Source organism: Nymphaea colorata, chromosome 2, assembly GCF_008831285.2.
Source record: "Nymphaea colorata isolate Beijing-Zhang1983 chromosome 2, ASM883128v2, whole genome shotgun sequence".
Classification (NCBI taxonomy): domain Eukaryota; kingdom Viridiplantae; phylum Streptophyta; class Magnoliopsida; order Nymphaeales; family Nymphaeaceae; genus Nymphaea; species Nymphaea colorata.
In genome coordinates, this window is record NC_045139.1 from 33,001,443 (window position 1) to 33,027,442 (window position 26,000).

At 36.2% G+C, this 26,000-nt stretch overlaps 2 protein-coding genes across 2 annotated transcripts; both read right to left on the bottom strand.

Annotated features, from left to right (window-relative positions):
• Positions 1 to 10,703: 10,703 nt before the first annotated feature.
• LOC116249240 (ubiquitin-conjugating enzyme E2 28-like) lies at positions 10,704 to 12,745 on the bottom strand. The gene is made up of 4 exons (XM_031622456.2): positions 12,265 to 12,745; positions 11,708 to 11,835; positions 11,153 to 11,257; positions 10,704 to 11,048 (listed from the first exon to the last, which is right to left on the bottom strand). Exons 1-4 carry the CDS (start codon positions 12,332 to 12,334, stop codon positions 10,905 to 10,907), a joined length of 447 nt encoding a protein of 148 aa, XP_031478316.1. The 5' UTR covers positions 12,335 to 12,745; the 3' UTR covers positions 10,704 to 10,904.
• Positions 12,746 to 17,193: 4,448 nt separating this feature from the next.
• On the bottom strand, positions 17,194 to 23,809 carry LOC116247789 (rac-like GTP-binding protein ARAC3). The gene is made up of 8 exons (XM_031620103.2): positions 23,576 to 23,809; positions 23,094 to 23,413; positions 22,558 to 22,645; positions 22,063 to 22,172; positions 21,879 to 21,942; positions 17,970 to 18,034; positions 17,785 to 17,850; positions 17,194 to 17,691 (listed from the first exon to the last, which is right to left on the bottom strand). Exons 2-8 carry the CDS (start codon positions 23,190 to 23,192, stop codon positions 17,587 to 17,589), a joined length of 597 nt encoding a protein of 198 aa, XP_031475963.1. The 5' UTR covers positions 23,193 to 23,413; positions 23,576 to 23,809; the 3' UTR covers positions 17,194 to 17,586.
• Between the last annotated feature and the right edge of the window lie 2,191 nt (positions 23,810 to 26,000).

Consider the following 26,000-nt stretch of genomic DNA (forward strand, 5'->3'; position numbering starts at 1 on the left):
AGAATTCTAGGGTTTATTTCTTACGCAAGAAAACAAACTATATTCGAGTCGAGAGACTTTGTCCCTCACTTGGCAGTATCAAACTCCGAGGTTGGGAACCCAGCTTGCTTGAGTGTGACAACCCTAAAAGCCTTAGTAATAATATTGCTAAGGGAAAATCCATCTTCCCTTAGTAATATTGAATATGGACTTGCATCAGATTGAATATGCTGTCCTTTGAGATTGTCCTTGACATTAAATTATTGGCCCATTGAGGTAATGGGCATTTTGCATTATTTTTAATAAATGCTACCGACACAACCCTAGACCCGGGAGAGACAAGAGGAAAGAAAGGGTTTCAACAATTCACCAGGTTAGGGGTCTTAATTATCTCGCTCACCCATATTAAAAGGAAAATGTTGCCAAAAAAAATTACAAAAAATAAAAAGTGGGTATTTTTTTGTTCAGCCTTATTTTTAGTCAATTGGTACTTGTTGACAAGGTTTTGGCTTGCTTTGGACTAGGTGTTGCGTATTAGTCGCAATAACATGTTGACACGAGACAACAACTATGAAATTTGAACCTCCCGCCTATTATATACGAGCAGGCTTCCTGCCCAATTGTGACATGCCCCAGGAGGCAACCGCTTCTTGTGTCGTTTTATTCAAGTCATTTGTCTCTTGCTTTTATCGAGTCATTTTAAAGGAAGGAAAAAAATAAATTTTTCAATTTTTTTCATAAAAAATAATTTGAAAACTTTAACTTGGGGTACATCTGAGGGCAGCAACACGTTAGGAATGAATATTTTTAATATAGGTATTTGATAATAAGAATAAAGTACTATTAACATGTGTGTTTAATTGTGGATTTGAAAATAACATTTATAACCACTCAACATACTTTTTAGAACCACAACACAACATTACGAAAACACGTGAATTGAGGACACAATGTTCTTCGTATCAAACACGTTTTTAGAAGCTCGAGATTAGAATAATAAAGATGAATTGTGCAATGATTTGGATTTTTTTTAAAGGAAAAAAAAATCAAGAAAAACACCATACTCAACTTATCATGCTTATCTTGTCCTTGGATTACTTTTGATAAGTGGAAACTTTATCCGGTCTGCCGTGTACACAATTGGAAAGCTTGATCATGATAAAAACCTGGAGAAAAACTTTCCAGAGATGCCAAATTTGACTTCTCTTAAGATAATAAGGAATTCAACATTATGTCTCATTATCAAGTCTATAGGGAAGGAGAAAAATCAATCCTATCAATTAGGCATACCAACACGAATTTTTTAATTTTTGGCTTCGCCTCGAGTGACCTAGTGGCCGCGAGAGGCGTATAGTATCTGATTAGACTGGCGGGTGGTGAAAGTCAGGTCGTGAATTTGATTTTCATAAGCGTTACTCATCTAAACTTTAAAAAGCGGATATGTAACACTTTAATTGACTGGTGTATTTCTTAAAGCCACTCTGGACCTTGGGCATCGGAAAAAAGAAGGAAGAAGTTTTTGCCTCTTTGGGTATCTACCTCAAACAACATAATAAGAGATGTAAAGTTGATATGAGAGAGAGAGAGAGAGAGAGGATAAAATGAAAATGTATAACAAAATGTAGGAATAAGAAGTTCTCTAGATACAATACTCCAAAAACAAAATAGAAGAATGAAATATATAAGATAGCAACACAATAAAGCACAATAAGAAAAGTAAGAAGATAGTAGATAGACGGAGCGGCAGAGTCACCTACCAGCAAACGAAAGATGGTGCACGAGAGAGAGAGAACTAGAAAAAGATTAGTCTCGTGTTTGGAGGGATTTTTTTTTTCAGAATTCTTGATCATTCCCATATGATCAACATGTTTTTAGAACAACAAAGAAAGTAAAATGTATTTAGTAGTAACTATAAAATAATAGACTATTTGATGCTTGTTTCACCTAGATGTCATTATTTTTTGATAAAAGATGGTATGTTTCGATGAATGAGATGATGGAACAAATAAAGGGGATGGTGTTTGATAAGAGAGAGAGAGAGAGAGAGAGAGAGAGCTGGAGAAAGATTAGTCCCGTGTTTGGATGGAGTTTTTTTTTTTTGTTCAGAATTCTAGATCATTCCCATATGATCACCATGTTTTTAGTTCAACAAAGAAAGTAAAATGTATTTAGTAGTAAACTAGTAAACAATCGACAATTTGATGCTTGTTTCACGTAGATGTCATTATTTCTTGATAAAAAAATAGTATGTTTCGATGATTGAGATGATGAAACAAATAAAGGGGATGTTGTTTGATAAGAAGAATGCTAAGTCGTTTCAAACACGGTGTTCTAAAGAATGCAATATTCATGTTATCTCTATCTAAAATACTAAGGAGACCAAATCTCTTTTAGTTACACCAACAGAAAAAATTCAGCTCGAATCAACAAATTTGAGATGATGAAGGTTGCCTCATGTTATACACATCTTATTTTTTATTATTTTCATAAATTTATATTTTATTTTTACATATTTTGTTTATTTTTTGAAATAAATATAATTATGTTTTTCACCTATTCACGAGCATCGGCAGCCTTACTCATTTTCTACTTTTTCACAACACTTTTGAACTGTGGAAACTCCATTTAATTTAATCAAAAAATCTAAACCACTAAAATTTAATATTTTTAAATTATAATTGCATGTGATTTCCAAGTACTGAAATTGCAAATCACCAAATAATTTGACAGTTTGGTTTTCTTTTTTTTTTTTTTCAAGATGGTTGTCTATTTATTTGAAACTATTTTGAAATATTTTAAAGTTTTATTTTTAAAAACCTATATAATAATATTTTTTAGGTCGATAGATAACCGATTCCGCTGAAATCCAGTTCATCCGAATTCAACGCACGAATTTAAGACCAGTAGTTGACGTACAATATTTAATAACCTGACATCCTTTTTTTAAAAAAAAAAATTTAAAGTGGAGCTTTCCATTCGGTTCACAGTTCACACAAACAAATGTGTACGCTGTCGCATGCATTAATTAAGAAATTAATACCTGATGTGAGTAAAAGAGTCCGAAACGGAGTCGGTTTGGCCGATTCATTTTGAATCGGTTGTATATCTACTAAAAATATTACAAGTTGAATTTCAAAATAAAAGTTCTTCAATTTTTAAAAAAAATGAAAATTTAACATTAATGCATCCTTTAATAATACATTTTAGAATGTGACAACGACCACAAAATTTTATACTTGAGACCCTAAATATTTTCCATTTTAACAGCTATATTATATCTCACGGAATTCATGCTAAGAGTTTTTATTTTTTGGCTACAACAAGTTAGGTGTCTTCTTGGAAATGATCAAATTTGCAACAGCAGTCGATGCAAAGCAATTAATTAGCATAAATGAAGGCATTTATTTTCTTATCCTGGTCAAAATTTTACCTGTTACGTTCCCTTCTTTTAGTTTAGTTAAATGAAAAAAAATTCAAGAACAAACAACTTGGCACCAAAGTTTCAATTCAAAACCAACCCCTTCTGTCCTTGATGTTGAATGCTAAAATTTCTCCGGTCACCGGCAAACGGCAACCGGCATAATAGTTGGTGATTGGAGTTTCAAAGCCATCAAAGTCACTATTTGCGTATGGGAGAGCATGTATCAGTCCCGAGAGTGATAGGTTTTGTCACCAAACATCAAAGCAGTCTTGAACCTTAAAGGCCGACAGTCTAACCTCTGAATCCGGGTAAGGCCAATTGAATTCAAATACAAAAAGTACATAGCGCAATTAAAAATTTTTATTTCTTTCAATGTAAATTTTTTTTTTTTCATTGGCCGGGGTAGGGCCATGACCTAGGCGCCCCCCGTCCCTTCGCCCCTGCCCGAGAGTGATAGGTTTCGTCACCGAACATCAAAGCAGTCTTGAACCTTAAGGGCGATGAATCTGTTATGAAAGCAATAAAAAATCTTCTTAACAAGAAAAATCAATGAAACAAAAAAATAACAGAGTGAGAGAAAGAGAGAGAGAAAGGATTCCAAGCAAGCAAAAAATTTCTTGCCCATGTATTGAGGACCTCTAAAATGTGAATTTATATGAAAATTTTCAGATTTATGAAAATTAAGTACATTTTAATGTTTTTTTTTTGAACTTACAGAATTTTAAAAATGAAGAAGGATGTGACCCACTTGTCCAAATAAAGTAAATTGGTAGGTTCCTTGTTTCATGGTGGTTCAGAAAATTATCCACTACCATTCAAATTCATGAACGTCCATTTTCTAATAAGTTTGGTGAGTGGACGCTCTCTCAGTCTCACCAACTAACTCATGAACTCAACCATATATACACAATACATATATAAGAAAAGAGAGATAAAAGAAAGAAATTTTGTAATCTTTTACAAATCTTCAATATAAAAGAAAAAAACAACAACAAGAAAATGACGAGACATTTCATGATCTAAATATTAGTTCACTAATTTTGATAATATAAATGTGTTATGGAGATGTCTGTTATTATAAAAAAACACACACACACACACACACATAGTTCACATTCAACAAGCTTTATTTTTTCAACTCTTCGACAACCGTTTATTGGAATAAAAAATAATTAAATGCACGTTTTCGGCTAATTACAGCAAATGAATCTGCCGCCCTAAATTTAAAGTGAATAAAAAATATTTGCTGACATAGTTTTTTTGGGGGGACATAATTTGATGTCAAACCTATAACAATACATGGTGACGCAGTTTCGAGCGACCAAAAAAATTGATTGTCAAACCAAATCAACCAATATATATATATATATATATATACACACCATTATTGTCACCTTATAGTTAAAATATCGGTTTTCATCCCAAAATAAGGACCTTAGGGCGACATGAATGCGGCAAGAGGCAAATGTTTGTTCGTCTACTTTTAAAATAATTGTTAAGTATTTTAAATTATTCGTAGCTTTATTTTTTTAAAAGGTCATGTATCGGTTAGCGTCGTCTCAGTTTGAGGCCGATCCTCTGCGTCTCGGCTGACGATACGGGGCGCTTAGGAAACATCCCCTAGGATTTAATTGAGGCAGGAGGAAGAGTGGGACCCACAGTTCGGGAGGCCCATATCGTCCCGTCCTTGAGCCCACCCCGTCAGAACCGTTTCAGTCAGTGGACCGAAAGAGCGGGTGGGTCCCACCACCTATGCAGCGGGTCAAGCCTCGAACCTAGAATTTAATTCATTCCTACCTCCTTAGACCTTATTCCTTACGGAGTAGGGTTGAACACGAGCTAAGTCGAGCTCGAGCTAGAGAATAGCTCGACGGAAACAGCTCAAGCTCAACTTGGCAGTTACGTATTGAGCTTGAGCTCAACTCTAGTAAGGTTTGACAAACTCGTTTGAATAAAATTGGTATTCATCATTACGCGTTGAGCTCGATCTCCATTAAGGCTTGATAAACTCGTTTGAATAGAATTGATATTCATCCTTACGTGTTGAGCTCGAGCTTGAACTCGACTCAATTAAGGGCCGACAAACTCGTAAACTCGATTGAACATATCTACTTGATTAAGGCTCGACACACTCGATTATGACTTAAGCTTGACTCGACAGTTGCATGTTGAGCTCGAACTCAAACTCGATTATTTGAACGAGTCAATTCATGGACTCGAGCTCGACTCGTTAAGCAAATGACTCAACTCAAACTCATTCACAAGCCAAGCTTTAACGAGTCTACCTCGACTCTTTGTTCAACGGAGTCCCCCCTTTATTGTAACGAGTTGAGCCCCGAACTTATAATCCCTCATGTGCTGCCAAAGGAAAATATCAATGTATAAGTCGAACCATAGTGCCATAAGTTATTGAAACCCGACATGATACATAGAGGGGGGGCGATGGAAAGAGTGAGGACTTAGACCTTTTTTATTGGGTTCATAACTTCATGTTACTCTCACCCAATAAATACCATAAGTTCTTGAACTTCAAAAATTCTGCCTGCCAAACATCACCAAACACGATAAGAAAAACTTTGTGTTATTGGAACACAAATTTTGTTCGCCATTGATGAGGACTACAGGGCCATTTCTATTTTAAATAAAAATAAATAAATAAAAAGTAAATAAAGCATTTCTAAATCAGAAACATTGAACGATCATTATCTGCCAACATGATCATTTCATTTCAATAGCACTGCTTTGCAAGTCAGTAATCCATTCTGTTATTATTATTGTTAATTATATCTTCTAATTTACTTATATTTTAGTTTATTTCTGTTTCACTTATCTAAATCTCTCTCTCTCTCTCTCTCTTATATATATATATATATATATATATGTATATATATATATATATATTCAATTAAACGTAGAATATAAGGAAGGAAAAAGAGATGTGACAGATGGGTAGTCCGAGTAAAACAAAATGGGAAGACTTGTAAGCAATAATTTAGGTTTAATTTAATGGGGAGAGTCAGTGACTTGCCTGATCATCGACGCAATGCATATTTGTTGTTAAGCAAATGTTTTTTAGTGTTGGTGGGGAGTTGAACGCACTAACAGCTTTGAATACGACTCCATCGATTCTCCACTCCAATATAATTCTCCCATCCACTGCTCTTTCGGCCACCTTTTCTCCATTTTATTATCACACCAAGTTGGTCTTCCAGAGTTTCCAGATCCCCTTGGCCTTTGCTCTTCTCCATTAGTTTTCTCCCTTGAAAGAAAGAACAGACATTATCTCTTTACTTCTTAGCAGCAACGCTGTCAGTATAGACAAAAACAGGTGATAATAAAGTCCTTAAAGAAAAACTTACATTAGGTAAACCTAATCGAGTTTAGAGAGAGAGAGAGAGTGAATCTCATGGGCACATGCTTCAACATATGAAAATGTTTATAGCTCGTCTCAAATGTAGGGATGTCAATGCATCGAATTCGAATTCGAATTCATATCTGCCTTTTGGATATTCGTGTACTTGGATTCAAATACAAATAAAAATTCAAACAGTCATAATCCAAATCTGATTTTTACATTCATATCTGAATCCAAACTTTGAACCGAATCTGACTGATTTTTGAAATATAAGGGAATTGAATTTTATATAACAGAATTGAATATATAGAATATTTATTTAAAACTAAGTCCGATCAAAATCTCAATCTCAATCCGATCCGATTTCTTAATCACATTTTTTTTTTAGTCTGTTTTTTACATTCATATCTGAATCCAAACTTTGAATCGAATCTGACTAATTTTCGAAATATAAGGGCTTTCAATTTTATATAAGAGCATTGAATGTAGAGTATTTATTTAAAACTAAATCCGATCCAAATCTCAATCTCAATAGGAATTCCATCCGATTTCTTAATCAAGCATTTTTTTTTATTTTTTCCAAATGATTTGAGAGGATATCTGACTAAAATCGGATATACTGACATCCTTATCCCAATGTGACTGTGAAGTGCACATGTTCCTTACTTACATCCATTAATTGCAAAATTTAAACCCCAACCTCCAAGAAGCAGCAGGAGAGTTAGAAACTTAAGGCAGAGAAGATCATCAGGGCACAAATTACATGTAAATTTCTAATTCAAAAAAGATGAAAGATCTAATTGTTTTGTAAGTTACAAGCAAATGCCCCCCTTGGCTAACATGTGGCTCCGCCATTGAGAATCTAATTAAGACAAGCGAACGACAATGGGATTTGAACCGCCAACTCCCCACCTATGTCAAACCAGTGGCGAAGCTACATGTAGGGCAGTTGCTCACACAGGTCCGAGGGTTCAAAATTTAAAATAGACTTAGGTCTTGGTTCGGCCACCGCCCGACCCAGGTGTGCCGCTTAATCAGAACATTAAACTAAAATTGCGCGGACTCAGAGGAGCTTGGGGGTGGGGCAGAAGAGGGAGGGGGCTGATAAAAATTTAAAAAAAATATTGTTTGTGTCGGTAAAAAATTTAAAAAGTACCGCTGATAAAAAATTTCTGGCTTTGCCCCTGCATGCGCATTTATATGCATGAGGTAGGAAGTCGTGTTGGTGATCTTGTGGCCCTGGGAGGCGGACTGGTCAAGATCAAAGGTGACTCAACGCTTCTTTTGAATGCTTATCTTTGCTGTCATGGTTAGCCAATTAAAGAAGAAAGGTTCGGTCGTCACTTACAAGTTGGCAGGTCAATTGGAACGATTTGCGTGACTCGTGCCCTTTATTCTTCTCATTTTCTTTTATATTATTTTCAAGCATTAAAGCAACTCAAGTCTAGGGCATCACCATCGTTTATTTTTCTAAGAGTCTTTAGACGTAAGTCTCTTGGGACCAGTAAAAAGCTTTTATATATATATATACATATATATATATATATATATATATATATATCCCAAACAGTTTCGTGATAATTAAAGTTTAAGAATTTTTTGTCATTAAAAGAAACAATAAATGGTCACTAAAGCAAACACAAAGTGTCTTTGCATTATAAACAATGAAGGCAATTCTTTTTACAAGTTGAGTTTACTGCAAGTAACCTTTGTACTTATTGTACAACTGATCATTTATGAGAAAAATGCTTCGATATTTTACTTCAAAAGTCATGCATGTCCCAAGTATTGTTGAATTTTCATTAAAACATTTAATAGTTTGCCAAAGTTTTCTCCCTCTCTCTCTCTCTCTCTCTCTCTATATATATATATATATATATATATATATATATATATATATAAAAAGGATCTACCACTGCCCATTGTAAGATATGTGTCCTTTTGCAGATCGTCTTGCACTTTGACGTCAAAAATGCTCATTCGGTATGTCTGACGGGGTTGACACAATGGTTAGAGCAAGGAGGCGCTATGTTGCAAAAGGAAGACACCGATATGCAAGTTGAAATATAACGGGATTATGAACCCGGAACCGTGAAAACAGCCTTGAACCTTTGGAGAGAAAGAAAAGATGCTTCGGCCTTCACTTGAGTCGCTTACCTCAAAAATGCTCATGTAGTGCTGCTTTCTTTATAAGCAACATGATCTCCAAACCTTTTGAAAAATCCGACAGACATTGCAATCCACCTCAAATATTGATAATTTTTCGGGTGATAATTTAAAGACTATTAGTGTTCCTCTCATTTTCCACTATTGAAAGGTCACATTGCATAATAAAGGTGGCATGCGCCAACTTGTTCCTTGTTTCAGCTACCATTAATAGACCTGTGATTATACAAAAAGCAAGATCATTTTTGGGTTTTTTTTATAAAATGAAAAAGGAAAATGATCCGAGAAATCGGATATGGTAAAGAATATTATCCCATTTGAGTCCGATCAAACTAAATATTTTCTTGATAATTAGTGCCAAATTTCACGATATTGAAACGATTAATCATCAAACTAAATCTTTTCTTGATAATTAGTGCCAAATTTTACGATATTGAAACGATTAATCATTGGCATTTGGCATTGACAAACTTTTTTATATTGTCTTTTTGAGACACCATATCCAATTGCAGAGAGAAAGATACATGTTGGTGTTTGTTGAACAATTTAAGGAACCCAATTAATCAAAACTCGATCCCAAACCCAATTAATGACGGAGAAACTTCTTTCTCATGCGTGGGAACCTTGATTCATTTGAAACAGGTTAGCTTTATTTATGTTTGCTTCATAGTCAGTTTTCTTTATCATTTTAAATATATGATATATTAGTCAATGGTTTGGACTTAATGTGACATTGTCCGAAATCTCAATCTGACTAACCTGTCGTAATGAGAAAATTTAGACCCATTTAGTAATTAGATCCAAACTGTTAAAAAACCGAATCCAACGGATACCTGAGTCTGGCAAACACGCAAGTCCCTAATAGCGTGTTTGATTCGGAAGAACATGCCGTTCCACAGAAGTGTAACACATGGGTTGTGCAGGTAGGGCGCCATGAGTTTGAACACCGTACTGATAAAAAAAATGCGACTTGTATATATACTGTTTAGCATAACATCAATCCAAAGGCTTCAAAGGGTTGTACACGAGCCGAGTCAAAAAACTTCAAGCTCGAGCTTGACTCGACTACATAAAATTGAGCTCGAGCTTGACTCGACTACACAAAATTGAGCTCGAACTCGACTGGTTTAACCCATTTAACTCATTCAAGAGTTAGCTCGTTTAGCTCATGTAAGTGTTAACTCATGTAACTCGTTTAACTCATGTAAATGTTTAACTCATGCAACTTGTGAACATTTGTTTTTGCCCTAAAAGTTAAAACCAGTGATTCAGTGAATCGGTTTTAGAAATATTATATAGAGTACAGGTTTGCGAGTCGAGTTCCTAAAACTCGAACTCGACTCGTTTATCGTTTCGAGTGTCTTTGTAAGCTCGAACTCGGCTCGTTTATGAACTAGTCGAGCACGAGCAAAGCTTTTTCGAGATAGTTTAAGTCGAGCCTGAGTTGGCTTGGCTCATTGTGCAGTCCTAGCATAAAGTAGCTGGTCGGGCTAGTGGCACAGAAAGAGATACGTCGCCAGTTCAATTCCAGTAAAATCTATGTGCATAGGCCACATAGGGTTAGAGCGCAGCACCAAGTTGATGATCCTACTGTTTTCCACTTAGGCATCAACACCGCCCTAGACCCTGGAGGCAAAGGAGAATCTTTCCTCTCTGCGGCTTTCACTCACCCAAAACAACACCCTCAAACCAAATCTGACCCATTTGGGATCCACAAAAACTAATCTAACTTAGATCATGTGGGTAGCAGCTGTGCATAACATTTATGTGGAGCTTACAAAATAGACAGAAACAGATCCTGCTTTTTATAGTTTATGTCTTCATGAAACGAAAAAAGTACATCCTCAAAAAGGCTAACCAATAACTCCATCAGACTCGAAACTGAAAGGGACAGTTCATGTAGAAAGAACCAGTAGATTACAGCCTATTAGAATAATTCACCAGTCTTCTTCTTGGCTCATAAAAGGGCCAAAGAGTATTTTCTCAGCTCATGGCATATTTTTGGGTCCAGCTGCGGGCAATGGCTTCATACTTAGATCTGTCATTTTTGTACATGTGGGCAATCTCGGGTACAAGGGGATCATCAGGGTTGGGGTCTGTGAGCAGAGAGCAGACTGAGAGAAGAACCTGCACAGGCCCAATATATATGATCAGTTTGATCAACACAGATCAGGAAGCAAAGTTATCTCATAGATGTTCATGGTAGTAAGCATATCAAGTGAAAACACTACCTTTGATATGGTGAGAGCAGGACTCCATTGATCTTTCAGAATGTCCAAACAGATGCTGCCGTTGCTGTTTATGTTTGGATGGAAGACCTTAGTCCTAAAAGCGACCTGCCAATGACCAACACAATGTTACAGGGCAGCCCATGCAGCAGTAGAACTACTGGAAGCAGAGCAGTTTCTGTAAATAAAAGTTACTTTCATATTAGCAGTGATGGTTATTATGAATTTTCACTTTATGTCGAAGCTTAATTTAGGTGCTTCTTTTTTGTTATTGGCAAGTATGCCTGAGAAATTCATTCTGAATGTTGAACTCTTTATCTCCTTCAACTTGACTGTCAAATGGAGCGCACTTCCTAGATGGAAGAGAACTTCTTGGCATGAAAAAGATGGACTTGAGATCTATTGGATGATCTAAAAGTCATTCCCGCGTCACTGAATACTTGATGAATTTACAGCAAGCAGTTGGAATTTCTAATTCAATATTTTTCTGATTATGAATTTTGAACATGAGAACAGAGGATCAGGACCAAAGCATTATTGATGACAGGAAATAAGTACCTTTGGGGGTTTGAAGGGATAGTCTGGAGGGAAATGGATGACAACAAGGAAGACACCGCCGGCGTAGGGACTGTCATTAGGCCCCATAATGGTTGCTTGCCAGTGAAACATGTCAGCTGCCACAGGACCTGCATAATCCAAAACGATACAGAAAACGCCCCCAAAAGAAACATCAAGATTTCAATACAACCATGAACAGTGACTGTCTTGGATTCAAGAGAAGATCACCTCATTCTCAATCCTGGTACCCAAGTTCTCTAGTTTCAATAACTAAAGTGATCGGACATTGTTTCAAGTCGAAAATAAAGTTTACCAATTTACTAAAAACTGCCTATTTAATGAAGATCGGTGTTCCGATCACTGAAATCTGTGTTGGCATAAACATGTATAGATGGCTGTAATGCTGTTCAAAAACAAAAAGAAACCAAATATTTCGTTCAGAAGAAGAAGAAGTTTTGAGTCAAGGTGAATCCATTGGCATCAGTCTATTTTCACTAACAAGATGCAGCCATGATTTTTCCAAACGGGTATGTGTATCAGAGAGAAGAAGAATCAACCTGCACTGCAAGAGGTAGGTGGGTCTCTCTGTAATTCTTTTAGTTCCTTGATGATTCTTCTCGAAGCCATGCTTCCTGGCGTTACAGAACTCTGCACTGGGTTTTTGGAGAAGAAGAAGAACAAGGCCACAAGAGGACTAACTAAGAACTGCACAGTTAGAGCAGCCAAGATGCTGGGTTGTATATATAGAGAGCGGCTGTGGGGAACTGGACGAAGGAAATGACTTGATCAAAGTGGATCAAGGCATAGATGCCATTAAAAAGCAGCATGCACCAAGACATGATTCCCTACGAAGGGCTTTGAGTGGTGCCAACAAGGAATAAGTGAAGAATACAAGCACATATCTGATCTTTAGAAGTCAATTGTGGAAAAGACAAGAATGTAAAGGAAATGGAAAGTGATGCAGTGGGAAGGCTTTCATGGTGGCGCTTTGTGCTGAGGGACAAGCAGAAAAGGAAACGATAAACATGCAATTCCTTAGCAGAATATCTACAAAGCTCAGAGATTCGCCTCGCCGAAAAGCAAAAGAAATGTGTGGAATGAGATGTTTTTCTGCCTCAGAAGAACAGACTTTAATGGTTGAAGATGCACAGGCCTGTTCATAATACAATGAATCAATGAATTTGATCAGAGCAAGACTAGTAGCAGCAGAATGTCAGTTTTGGATGACACCCTACTGCACGATGGCTCTTATCAGGTCATGAACATGTTCATGGCAGTTGAAATTACTTAAAACTCTATGGCGAAGATAGAAAATTTGTCCAATTGGTAGTGTGATTGATCTCCATAACAAAGTGAATTTGATCAAGGGAACATTCGTAGCAGCAGAGTATCACTTTTGGTTCATGCCCATCTATACAGCAAGAAATTCTCTTTAGAGGAGCACAAACTAGTAATCATCAATACATTTTATTTTACAATATATTCTATATTGCTTTTTTGCTGCGTCTTGCACTATATATATATATATATATATATATATATATATATATATATATATATAGTGTGTGTGTGTGTGTTCAATTTATTTAATTTATGAAGAAAAACTTTCTTGCAGAAAAAGAAGACACACTCACGAACACACAAGGTGTTGGTATGGATCCATCAACGACAACTATATGAGATAGAGACCTTTTGATGGTCCTAAACAGGCTTTATTCGTGCCTAGCCTGCCCTTAAAGTGGGCCTCTAAGGAATCTCCGCGCCCACTTTTTCTTTGTCACAAGTGGTAAGCCTTGATGGTACCCGACGGTTGGAGCTCACCCTGAGTTTACTTCTGATAAATCAAGTCATCCGGTCCTTTATTATCATTTTTAAAAACTTAAAAAATAAAACATCAACATGCCGCTAAGATATTGCAGCCAACCAATTCAATTCAATCTCCGATCTACAGTACCATGTTTCAATTTGTAGTTATTTTCATTAAGATTAAGAAACTTTTAGAATATGATTTTTTATTTATTTATAAGGCTGCACAACAGGTCGAACCAACTCGAGTTTGAACTCCAACTTATTCGATTAAGCTCGACTCGAACTTGACTTATTCGTAACGAGTCGAGCTAACTCAACCTTTATAACGCATCTAGTTCGAGCTACATGAACTCGATTTGATTAAACCCAAGTAAGCTTGTTGGTAGTTTCCAAACTCGAAACTAAGAAAGAGATCAAGTCAAATGAGGAGTTGGTAAATGAGTTTAAACGTGTCGAGCTCGAGTCGGGACTTCATCTATCAAGTCGAACTCGAGCTGACCTTGTATAACTCAGTCTGAGCTCAGCCGAGCAATATATGATTCGGATCCAGGTGTTCAACCCTAATCAATATACGTCGGCACCAAAAATTCCTCATTTTGGAGCGCAGTTTGTCGTGAATGAAAGGGAACCTATTCCCTGTGCTTTACGTTCATCACCTTTAGCAAGCAGACTTTTCCTTCTTTCTTCTCTTTTTGATCCTTCCCGTTGCTGTCGGTCACTATAATATACAGTGTGATTTGAAAGTTCAATTGTTAAAAAGATCGCCTATTTAAAACTGGTAGCTGCCAATAAGATCTCCATGTACTTGCTTGCCTTTACTAAAAGATTGGTTCTAAATTAGTGAAGAAATTCGAACCTTTTCCCCACCTATTGTTTTGTTCGCTCAAATTCAAGTATAAAAGGATGTACAACGATGAACAAAACTATGGTGTTTGATTGCTTTTGATGCAGTGGTGAAGCCACATGGTAACTGGTGTGGTGTGGGCAGTTGCCTACACCGTCGTGTTTAAACATTTATCCTTTTATATATATATATATATATATATATATATATATATATATATATTACACCACTACTTTGACGGCATATTTCAAACTTTATATTTGAAAAAGTGAAGTGTTCTTGTTACCAAACATACTCTTTGAACATTATGTCTTTACATGAATTAATGGTTAAACGTGCCCTTGAGTTGTAAGAGTTTATAGTTTTGTTGCATGGAGAATTTGTCAATCCTAGGGGCTGAGGCAGGTGTGGGCATTGTGTGGGTAATTGACCACACAAGCCCATTAAAAAAATGTTTATTTTCATATTTGATACTTCAAAGACAATTTTTTCATTTATATATTGCTGTCCTTTTAAAATTTAATAACGGATGCCTTTTTAAGAAAAACTTGTTGGATCCAGCCCTGGCCAATCCTACTTTGTCGAACTTGGAATTAATACATTGCCATTTGGCTTTAGGTCTTAAATATGGCTTTTATTACAAAAAGAGTGTTCAACATTTGAGTAAATAAATTAGGTGCTCAAACTTTAGAAGCGGAACAAAGAAGAAATTTTGAAAGAGCCACATAGTGACAGAAAACATTGTTCTCTCACGGTCTAACCCTAGGGACATTTTCGTTATTTTATGGGTGCATTTTTTACCCGTACCACTTTTGTGCTTATTTAAATGCAAGGTTCCCTTTCCTTCTATAGGAGCAAAAGTGGTACGGCTCAAAAATGCGGCCATTAAATCACAGGAAGGAACCAGCGTCTTGTATTTGAGCAAACTGAAATCGTCGTCTTAACCAAGCAATTTGATTCTTAAAAATTGTTTTTTTTTTCTTATGTCTAATCTAAAAGTCGACAAACCCTCTCTCTCTCTCTCTCTAACATTCTCTCTCTCTCCCTCTCTCTCTCACACACACACACATATATGTATAAGGTAAACCCGGACTCTATGCAATACCATGCTCTATTTGATGGTAGAGGAAGATTTAAAAAAAAAAAAGAAAAAAAGAAAAGAGACCCATTAAGGACAGCCTTGAGGGTCATCAGATCTGCTGGCCCTGATAAGCTGTTCATTTGCGTGTTGTAAACTTTGGAGTCATGATTCTCTATGTGCTTGTACAAGTGATTGAATGATGACTCTGACTATCTAAAGTCACCCAGTTATCTAATTAGAATGTTCATCCGAAGTATATGAACGGCTGAGAGAAAAAAAAAGTGATTTAATACTACAAGATAAAAATGTCTATCACATTTTTCTCATTGTTTTTCTCTTAATTGTCCATTATGTTGAATTGAACTGTTCTTATTGGATGATTGGGTGACTCCAATTCTCATATATATATATATATATATATATATATATATATATATATATATATATATATATATATATATATATATATTACAAAAACACACACACTCTCTCTCTCTCTTTAAACCGAAAAATGTTTCTACAAACGTTAAATTGAATCAGTCGATTGGATTTAAAACCATTAATGAAATGGAGTGGTCTCACCTGCTAATCTGATAAATCCAACACCTTCAAAATCTCTAGCCTTTGGAGATTATACTACATACGAGCATCAGTACGGCTGCGAATGTCAGATCGCTTAGACAATCTAGGAGGCTGAAGAGAAGGTAAGCAGGAAACTTACGAACTCGTGATAACCAGATCGATCGACATCTTAGATAAGTAACGTCAAGGGCTGAGGATTGTTCTAGTAATATCTTAATAGGACGGTTCTAAGACAGATTTGGTAATAGAATTATAGAAATACTCAAGCCCATTGCGGACAACCTCAACGCTCACATAATAGCATTAAAAGGTTCAAGATTGTAATTGGAATCCAGGCTTTTTTTTTCATGAAATTCAGTTGCCAAGTTCACTACTGAGTCGTGAAACTTTGGCACGAGTTCTTGTTTGCCAATTAATGTCATTGATAGCAAAGATATCAAGTTGGACCAAGTCTTCAGTCTATCAAACCAAGCTTGAGGAGTCACGGTAAATCTCTATTTAGTTAGTTAACATACTAAATGGAATTGAAATTCTCAAAACCAAAGAGTTTCACCATGAAAAGCTTTTTCTTGGGGTTATCCTGAAGAAATACATAGAAACCAGGTTGACGTAAAAATTCAATCTTGACAAATAGCAACATACAATAAAAAGCATGTTGGTTGCAACAGGTCAATAGCACATTGTTCTCCGGAAGCTCGAATTACCAAATTTGGACGTCTTTGCGGATATTCATGCAGTAGCATATCACAAACGGAAAAAGTTGGCTTCCCAGTTGTGTCAACATCGGCTAACGGGTTATAAAACATCACATACGCCTGAAACAATCACTCGATCTCTCCTAGAGAAGCTGTGGATGCACTTTTATACCAGTAGAAAAGAAAAAGTACCAAATTTGACAGAAAATTGATTCTGCAAAGTACAGACTAACTGAAGCAATCTCGGGTTTGAGGAGGAGAGGGGCCAAAAACCACCGAAAAGAACCAAAATATTATGTGGTTGACATAGAAAGAGGCAGAAGCATGGAAGAACTTCCAGACGAAGTAAAATATTAGTAGTGCTGCACAACGCCTGAGGGAGCAGAGCGCATGAGTTGCTGGCGACCTTGATGGTGCAGCACAACTTGACGTGTAAGCATGTAGTCACTCACAACTCCAATGACAGTTTTCAAAATGAAATGAAAATTTTGACAATGCTTTTGGTGAAGAATAAAGTACACTGCAGACAAAGATGTCAAACCTTGGAAGGGACCTAAACAGAGATACATAATATGAATATAAGATTGTCCATGAAGTAAAAGACAGTTCCAATGATCATCTTCCCCACATCTCTCGACGACCAACCAGAAACTAAAAGCAAAATGGTGACAACTACCACGTGTGAGTTGCACGCACATCACCAAAGAAAATCAGAGAGATAGAGAGAAGGAAATCATCTTGCTGCTGACTTCAACGCTCTAGTAACGTCAGCTGAATATACACCAAAGACCTGCTTCCTCGGAATCTTGAGAACGGAACCCGAGGATCAATGGTTTGATTTAGCCCATCTACTTAAAATGAGTCATGATCACAAGATATAGCAGCCCTTCTGTGACTTTCTCTTCTTCTTTTTCTTCTGCTTAGGCGGCTGAAGCACTACCTTGATAGCTGCATCAAAAACTCCCTTGACGTTCTGCAGAACAACCTCATCCGTTAAAAAAAATAATAATAATAAAAATAAAAAGGATAAAGGTGAGAGATATGATGAAGATGAATGGAGCCAGACCTGCTGAGTCTTCGAACTGCATTCTATGTAAGCAGGAGCTCCAATTACCTTCCTCAGTTCCTCTCCCTGAACTCATAGCAAATAAAAGAATAGGTGCATCATGAACTTGTACACATACCTTTCTAAGTAAAGAAAGTTTTTTTTAGTGGCACATATCAAATGATAAATGCAAGGATTAATGGTACCTGAGCAGTAGTGATTGGTACAGCACCAGGATGATCAGCACAGAATTGCTTATCATCCCGAAGATCTGTCGAAAAAAGAAAATATCTGCTGTTAAAAATGACTGAACTGGAAGCTGAATAAAAAAGCACCTGATTATCGGTATTACAATAAACACAACATCTAAAGAAACATGAAAAGCCAGGGTTAAGAACTTGTTCAACCAAAGAAAAAGAACATGGATATTGGCGTATATGAATTTTGATGTTCATTACTAAGTTTATGCAGCAATAACAACTAAGCTGCAAAATAGAGTATTCTACATGGGTTCGGATCATAAGACTATAAGGGGACAACAAAAAGCTACTAGATGACAGGTAAGGTTTACAATTTTTGCAAATAAATAAAAGTTCAAACTTCAGCAGGTAATTAAACTGAGGTGCCCAGTCTAATGTATCAAGTTGTATCTCAGCAAGGTGCTGGAGGAGAAAAATCAAAAGAATAATGTGGGCAAAGACAACAGTTTTGTTTTTCTACCATGGTCAGACTCAAAAATACAAATGGAAGACACACATGGAGCTGAGTCAAGAGAGCTTGACAACAAAACTTGGTCATCATCAAGTCCAAGCTGCCAATGAGATATTGAGATTCACAATGATCTATACCATCCACCAGTTAAATAATATCGGATGCAACTTTGCAGAAAGCAATACCATACAAAGGAGACCACTAGTAACATTTAGAAAGAAAATTGCTATGACATAAAATCATCAAAGTAGTAAGGCTTAAGGAGGCTCAACAAAACAAAAAGTTCAATCAAACCTTTTAGTCAATCACTTGTACAGTCCAGAAAAAAGACAGTGGAACCTTCAATGGTTGTCTAGTGCATGTCCGCACTAGGTAACCCCCAGGAAATGGTTTTTAGGTGAAAGGATTACAATTCTATCTTACCAATATGGAAAATACAAATGTGATGCAACTTTACTAACACTTCAACAGATCCTCCAACAGTTTCAAACGAAGAATTTCAAAATTTACACTCCCTCAAAACCAGGATTTTATAATCACTTTATGCACATTTGACGACATAAAGAATTCACTAGAGGCCTATATAACCAGCAAATCCTTCTACACCATCTGTTATAATGCACATTCTACAAGACTAATTGGTGCCATCTTCAGAAGGCAAATGAATAAGTAGCCCCATACAACTTATACCTAATACTACTATACTAGATTATTTTGACCATAGTCATGGCTCCAAAGAGCAACATCGCATGGTTTCATCTAATCGAAGAGATTTATCCAACCAGATTAGTTTAAGAAGAACAAAGTGAAAATAAGCTGAAGTAACCAACAAGATAAGCACTTTTCACAGATACAATTTATGATAAATGAAAATAGAACAGAATCTGAAAAAGAATATCAAATTCTTTTTTTAACCATTTAGACTTATTATTAGACCAAAGATACGGCCAATTTTATGAATAAAACAAACTTCTCATTGAAGTATCGCAATTACCATGAAAAAATATACTTTAGTAGCCTAGTATAATATCTTATGTTTCTAGAAGTTTTCTTATAATTTCCAGAGCTTCAAAAGGAAAAATTATCTTCTCACATCTGCATCTGTGCTACAGAAGTTCAATGCAAACTTCATACAAGAATAAGGTAAGGATTCTTGCCAAAACCACCAAAAGTATGCACCTTGTTAAGACAGGCATAAATCATACCCAAAGGAGGAAAGGTTGCAGCTTGTTAAAAAGCATTTGTGCATGCAGCTAAAGTCGTCTAATCACACTTTGGATATTGCTTTATAGAAGAGAAAAGTTGTTCCATATGATACATAAACAAAAAATAGTTGGCACAATTTTTCTGTGAAAATACAACACTAGCCCTCTTCTAAAGCACATAAATGGGACAGTAAAGCATAGCAGTAATTTTGGTACAGATTACAAAAAATCATTTGAAAATGGTCTACACACGTACAAAGAACAAAGCATAGCAGTTATTTTGGTATAAGCTATTTCAGTATTTTGGCATAAGTTGTACGGCTTTGAATATTCATGAACATGCAAATCCCTTGCCAATTTCTTGGCTTTGACCAAATAAAGGATTACAAACCTATGAGATTACTTCAGCCAGACACACACATAATGATTCGAAAAAAACGCGTATAAAACGTGAAAAACAAGTCGGTCGTATAAAACGTGAAAAAAACACATTTTTTTTAAAAAATGCCAAAAAATAAAAAATGGGTATAATACAGGTATAATACGCGTTTTTTTCACGTTTTTTTGTACTTTTATTAGTTTTTATTTTTTTATAATTTTCAGGATTTATTAAATGTTTTAATTTTTTTTAAAAATCGCAGAGATTTTCCCGAGAATCTGAGATATACAATTTTGCTGTATTATACCCAAGAAATTCCTCGCCGCATAATACCCGTACACGTTTTTTGTGACAATGGTTTGCACACATGATATATACATGCACATACATGTACACACAACATGATCTACACGCAAATGCATGCACACGGACAGGATAACCTGATTATCATATTGAAATGTAGTGCATCCCCACCACTTTCTCCACCAAAAAAAAAAAATACTTGTGTCATTGTGAATTACATGAACTAATTAATTAGAATCTATTCTCGAAGTGCTCAATTACAACAGACAAATATGCTTTCTTAAAGTATTCATCAAACGACAAAGATCAAATTTTCAAATGTTTATTCTTAGTAAATGAACCATGATGAGACACCTGTAATGTTAGATTTGCAGGGAAAAAAGGACAAAATAGTTTATTCAGCTTTTATAATCAAGTCCACAACACACACACACACACACACACACACAACATACACATGCTATGCATCTTAGCTGAATATATCAGCCGCGACACAATAGTAATTTACATGTCCAAACACCTAAGAACTGACACAACAATCATGCCATCTCAATCAGAAATAAGAATTTATAAAATAAAACAACTATGGAGTACTTCAACCTTTTCAAAATCAAATTTATGCAAAATCTGCAAAAGCAAACCTTACGTTTCTAACTCTAAGATCATTCATCGCATCACATCCATGCAATTAGTACCATTATAAATCCAGTGAAAGCTAAGATATTCAACAAAGTGGACTGCAGCAAATTACTTTAATTTGAATAAGCTGAAGGCCCTTATATATATCAAAAAGATGTACAATGAAACCTATTTCTTTATTCAATGCAATAGATCTGCAAAGAAGTGAATATGTTTCCCAACTACCAATAGATATGTAAAACGCAGATCCTGTTATGCCTCTTTCTAATCCTAAATGGAATACAACAATCCAGGGACCTGTTTCTGTATATGCTTGAACGACACCTTCTCATAACATAACGAGAATGTGCAGAACTTATTCTGGTTGGGTCCGGTATGTAATGAACTTACGATCCGATGATCGAGTTGATTTTACGATTATAAGTTCATAACTCCAGATCATCCCCATTTCTGGCTGAACAGACCTACACCTACTAATTCTTTTATTCCAATTTAGTAAGAGAGATCTTCAACTAAGAAATACACCCTCTAAGCTAAAAGAAACTACCTGAGCAATATATACCCAAATATGTATACTGCTTGTGCTTGGGTTCTAATCTGAAATCCACAGATGTAGTCCAACATGGACAGAATGTTACATTAACTGAGGAAATGCTGAAAACCAATGATACTACTAAACTGTAAAGCGAGGAATTGGTGATTTTTAGTTGAAGGAATGCAAGGCACTGAAAATTTCACATTGTCACAATAATGTAGACTGTTGAAAGGAGAGTATAAATGAGAAAATTAGAAATCTCAGTATTAAATTAAATATTAAATAAATATCCATATGTTGCCGAGCTAAATTCTATTCAAGGAAAGGTAGAAATGATGCTAACCTAGCTTAGTCCCAACCAGAATAATTGGAACTCCAGGAGCATAGTGCCTCAGCTCAGGAATCCACTGCATAAGAAATCCATGAATATTTTCAGATTAATCATGAACCTCTAAAGAAAGTCCCCTTTTCCTGGATAGAAAATGCCATGAGAAGAAATAACACATTCACTAGTTTAGGTTGTGCACCTTCTTGGCAACATTTTCATAGCTTGCTTTGCTAATGAGAGAAAATGCCAACAAAAAAACATCTGCCCCGCGGTAACTCAACGGCCTCAACCGATTGTAATCCTCCTGTCCTGTTAATATCCAAATTACCATTTTCAGAACCTTAGCCAGGTAAAGGTTGGAATCGGAAGTTGTAAAGGTTTCAAAAACCTCAATAGAAATTTGGATATATAAATTCTTTTTTTTTGTAAAAAAGCAAAGTTCTGAGTCATTATGAGAACGAATACATGCTAGTAAAAGACAATCAAAAGAATGGCAAATTTTTTGGACGGGCAAAAAGGATCCGAAAAGGAAAAAAATAATATTATAACTGAAAAAGAGAAATCCATTTCAACAATCAAGCTCACTTGGAAATGGAACACGGAAGCATGTTTCTTTTCATGCTTTATCCATTTCGGCTACAGGAATAACGATAACACAGAGAAGAAAGGGAATAGAAAGAATTGTTTGTTTCACCTGCCGTATCCCACAACCCGAGGTTCACAGTATTTCCGTCTACAACAACATTGGCACTGAAGTTGTCAAAAACAGTGGGCACATAATCCTGTTATTTTCAGCAAGATCCATCGTTAGAATCCATGAAAAACTACAAAAAATTCCCCTTTCCGTGACGTCATTGTTGAACAAAGGCATAACAGACTTGCTCGACAAGGTTAAGCAGTAACCAAAATGACTAATGATAAACCATTAGTGACGCCCTGGCTTGCACAACAAGGAAAAGCGTGTCATTCTTCTGACGGATTACTAACTCTTTCCCCCCACAAAAACATTTAAATGAATAAGACCTCTACAGCCCATCACACGTTTCAGTAGCCTAGAAAGAAAAAAAGCACCCGGAGGAACAATTCTCCCACTATTATCACATATCGTAGAGGAAGAACAACACAATTCATCAGTCAAATCTACTTAAAACCCAGATCACCAAAAAGAAAGTTAAAAGACAGCCACCCATCAAAAAACAACATAAGAAAAATAGATACTCTGGATCATACCGTCGGAAACGTATTGCTGGTGTAGGAAATCAACATGCAGGTCTTCCCCACAGCTCCATCCCCCACCGTCACGCACTTTATAAATCTCGAAGCGCTCATGGTTGACGCAGAGGGGCGAGATCTCCACCTTCACCAACCAAAAGTCCCCAGCACCCCAACAGGAATGAGGAAAAGAAAACAAACACAAGGATAAGGAACCAACCGCCTTCCCCTCCTTCCTCCTCCTCCTCCTCCTCAACTACGCGAAGAAACAAGGCGAACGTAACTCGCCAGACCGAAAACCCACCACGGACACGACCCCCATTCCGCCGTCCTTTCGCCTAAAAATGGAAACCCAGCATAAATGAAAACGAACAAGAACAACCGAGATCACCACCAAGGGACAATCCAGAAAACAAAAAATTAACCATCGCGAACTCAAAATGCTGACGATCGGAATTTCCACCTCACTTCCCTCAATAACAAATAAAAAAATTCCCTACCTGATCCCAAATCCAAGGCTCAGGAAGAGGAAAACATGGAGAGAGAGAGAGAGAGGACAACAAAAAGGGAAGAAAGAAAGTAGAAATCTGGGAAAAACAAAGATCTTGGTGAGAAATGTCAGAAGCACGAAGAAGGAGGGGATGTTTATTTTTGGTATGAGAATTCCTCGGAAAACAGCGACAAAATCGGGAAAAAAAAAACAGGAGTGAGGGGGATTGATTTAGGGCAGAAGGGGGGACAATACCTTTTTGCCCGCATCAAACTGCGGATGAATCGGTCGCCAACCATGTGACAACGTATATCTACATATACATATTTATTTAGTTATATTTATTTATTCATGTATATTACTTATTTATTTATTTATTACATAATAACCTGGTTTTCAACAAATAATGCTTGATTTTTTTCTGAATTTAACTACTTATTTTTATGATATTCAACTCGAAATGGACCAACTGACACTGTAGAAAACGGCTGTTTCAGGTTTTTGGTACTATAAGTAATTTTTAAAAAATGAAATTTTAAATTTTTCAAATTTTATAAGTTAATGAAGATGGTTATGTGTTGGCAGATAACACTATATAAAAGGCAGGGACGCAGTTCCAGCTCCAACTAAAATGCGCTTCCAATATGAAATGTTAAAACGTCTTGAAAAATGAGAAAAAGTTTTTATAAAATGATCAAAATAAACTTTTTCTTATCAAAATGTCCAAAATACCCCTCTCAAACGGTCATGTTAGGCCCCAAACATGCAAGCTGCCTTGAGAGGCCAGGGTGTTTAATAGACCTAAAAAAGTAAAATCAGTATGTATCCTAAGTCACCAAGCGGCACCTGAGTTCGCATCGAGTCGAGTGCACACCAGAGTTCGCATCGAGTCGAGTGCGCACCAGACATGAGTGCGACTCCGACTCACACCTCATATTACTAAATTACTTATATAATATATGTTGTTATGATATTTTTCTACGCAATATGCAATACAATTATTGAAGTATGTTATATATATTAATAACTAAATTATAATAATAATATATACATGTTTATTATGTTATATATATAATAAATTAAATAATAATAATAATAATAATAAAATATTCTCGCCGCACTTAAATTTTTTGAGATGTCTCGTTCCGGCACCTGCACCCTGCACTCTAGTGATATAGCCTGTACCAATATTTAATTTAATCCAGGAATTTTATGTATTTTTGTTTACATATTGATTCAATTTTATCACCCATAATAAACAATTTCTTTTAAAAATCAAACATGTTTTGAGCAATAGTTTGAATTTTTTTTTCTAAAGTTTAGGTTATGTGTTATGAACTATATGCTGTTGAAAATAACCAAAATATCTTTATGAGTTAGAGGGAAGACCCCCTCCTCCTGAAAGAGCAAAAAAATAAATTTAAAAAGTTTTTTTACCCCATAAAATTAATTAAAACACCCTGTTTTCCTATGTTAACTGCATGACATGGAAAGTGTCCTTCTTGCATTTTTGTATTATTTGTTTGTTAGGAACATGGAGAAATACTCTTTTGGTTGGTAGATTGCACCTAATGCTGTTGGTTGGAAGCAATCATAAGCTTCCAATTTTGTTTTGTTTTTTTTGAAGAAATGCTATTGGGCTCTCATGTTGTTGGCCCACTTGACCCACTTTAGGTTGGTGTTTGGTAGGGTGCTTTGTTGATGACAATTTGGAGGACCTAATAAGATTCATGTTTGATTTGGCTTTTCAACCAAAAATCTCCAGGTTAGAAAGGAATTTATGAGGGCGACTTGTGTCTCATGCAGATAATAGAGGCGAGCTCGAAGTTTCATCCCTGCATATTGATGCGCTATCGGACTGACCTCTACAGTGGTAGAATCAGAAATTTTTAGTTGAGGGGCACTGAGTCATCATATTGTCGTAATTAAGGGTGAACATGAGCCGAGTCCAGTTCGAGTTTAGTCAGCTCGAGCTCGGCTCGACTAATGAAACCTCGAACTTGACTCGGTTCGAACTCAAGGATAGCTCAACGGAAGCAGCTCAAGCTCGACTCGATAGTTACGTGTTGAGCTCGAGCTCGACTCTATTATGGCTCAACAAACTCGTTTGAATAGAATTGACATTCATCGTTATGTGTTGAGCTCGAGCTCGACTCAATTAAGGCTCGACAAACTTGTTTGAATAGAATTGATATTCATCATTACGTGTTGATCTCGAGCTCGACTCGATTATGGCTCGACAAACTCGTAAATTCGTTTGAATATATCGACTTGATTAAGGCTCGAGAAACTCGATTAAGGCTCGAGCTGGACTCGCTAGTTACGTGTTGAGCTCAAATTCAACTCGATTATTTGAACGAGTTGATTCATGAACTCGAACTCGACTCGTTAAGCAAATGATTCGACTCGAACTTGTTCACAAGCCGAGCTTTAAC